This window comes from Haplochromis burtoni, unplaced genomic scaffold, assembly GCF_018398535.1.
Source record: "Haplochromis burtoni strain Fernald_Lab_line unplaced genomic scaffold, NCSU_Asbu1 Contig_1579, whole genome shotgun sequence".
Taxonomy (NCBI): Eukaryota; Metazoa; Chordata; class Actinopteri; order Cichliformes; family Cichlidae; genus Haplochromis; species Haplochromis burtoni.
In genome coordinates this window covers 17,788-19,667 of record NW_024583940.1, presented here as the reverse complement: position 1 = coordinate 19,667, position 1,880 = coordinate 17,788, and the positions used below count along the sequence as shown (strand labels likewise).

Below are 1,880 nucleotides of genomic sequence, written 5' to 3'. Positions count from 1 at the left end.
TTTTCCAAACAACACGGTAATAACGACGGCCCGCTAGCATGCGCTACCAAAAATAGTGCTTTGTTGTGTATCTGACGGACGAAAGCTAAACCAGTTCCACACCAGTGAAGCTGCAGCATTTTTACAAACCAGTTCTGGTTCATCGTTTCATTCAACGATCCGCTCTCGCTCTTCTCATTCTGCGTCGCCTTATGTAAACAAAGGCACTGCACATGCGCGTTTTACCCATATTCTATTGCGATATTTCATTTTCTTATCGTTGCCCAACATTATACCGGTATTACCGTGAACGGTATGATATGGCCCAGCCCTAGTCAGCACTGTTGCCTCACAGCAAGAAGGTTCAGTGTGGAACTAAACTCAGGACCTTCTTGCTGTGAGGCCAGGGCCTTTCTCTGTGGAGTTTGCATGTTCTCCCTGTGTTTGTATGGTTCTCTCTGGGTACTCTGGCTTCCTCACACCGTCCAAAGACCTGCAGTTAGTGGGGTGAATTGGTAATTCTATAATGCCCATAGGTGTGAATTGGAGTATGAATGGTTGTCTGTCTCTATGCGTTAGTACACCCTGGACAGGTCCAGGGGTACCCCGACCCTCTGCCCTAAGACAGCTAGGATAGGCTCCAGCCACACCGTGACTCAGAATTGGATAAGTGGAAGAAAATGGATGGATAATAAATCCAGGTTACACGAGGAACTGTTCAAGAGTTCAAGAGCTCACAAAATTATTTTTCACTCTTACTGACTCATCCTGATAAAATAATAGCTAATAAATTCAAGCATTAATACATGGAGCTTTGTGAAAAGAATAATATATTTTGGATAGTTCATGGCTTTGGGAACCCATAAACTGAATTTAAACAGTGAGATTCAAGGAGGTGTGATTGTAGTGAGGGTGAATGGCACTAACCTCTCTCGTGTGAAGAGATGTGAGAAACAGTCTTAACTCCACCCACTTAGGTCTTCCTGGTTAAACTTTTATCTGTTAGAGTCAGGGCTGAAAACATGTTCATTTTTTTGTTTTTCTTTTTTTTTGTCATCAGGTGAGGGGCGAAGGCCAGGTGGAGGAGCAGTCAGAGTATGAGCACTGTCGGAAACTTGTCAGCTTCACCCTGTCAGGTGAGATGAATGAGTCAGTGGAAATGTGCTGGAGAATGAATACAAAAATACTCATGAAGTATTCCAATTCAGACTTCCGAGCAGTGAACCTAAAGAAAGGGATGTTCTTCAACCCGGACCCCTACCTGAAAATGTCGATCCAGCCCGGGAAGAGGAGCGGCCTCCCAAAGTTTACCCACCATGGCCAGGAGAGACGCTCCTCCATCATATCCAACACCATCAGCCCTGTTTGGCTTGGGGAGGTTAGCATAACTTCACACTGACTCAATAAGATTACCTTACCCAGCAGGCACTACAGAGCTTGGATGGAGCCGATGGGTGAGGGCACTCTATCTGTGACACCTATTCTAATAATAAACTGGCAGCCCTAAGTAGTCTTGCATGCCCTGGCCATGCCAGTTCTTTTACTTCTAATAGAATTATCATTAGCTCACTGTCACATGAACATCCATTTTTATTTGGACCATTTCACTACTCAAATTTCTTATTCATGGTACTAATTAGACTTGTACTTTATGTTTTTGATTAAGAATAAAGATGATTTGTTATTAGCAAAAGTAGATATAGATAAACTGTTCTAATGCTTTGTATCACTGTAAACATGGATGTCTGTATATATTCTACAGGGCATACAGAAGAAATGTATAAACTGAATCAATTTCAGTTTTGGTTTTCATTGCATGCAGTTTATTAATAATTAAATTCAATTATCTACATCTTTACCACACATTTGACTACATACAGGTACTGTAGGTGCAGTAAATG

The 1,880-nt window shown here is 42.1% G+C and overlaps 1 protein-coding gene across 1 annotated transcript in view; it reads left to right on the top strand.

Annotated features, from left to right (window-relative positions):
- LOC102292077 (E3 ubiquitin-protein ligase HECW2) overlaps nt 1-1,880 on the top strand; it is a gene marked incomplete at its 3' end in the record, with an annotated part of 30,279 nt that overhangs the window by 13,043 nt on the left and 15,356 nt on the right. The window contains 2 exon segments of the mRNA XM_014331196.2: nt 1,040-1,115; nt 1,188-1,357. Coding sequence (XP_014186682.1) covers nt 1,040-1,115; nt 1,188-1,357 — 246 coding nt within the window.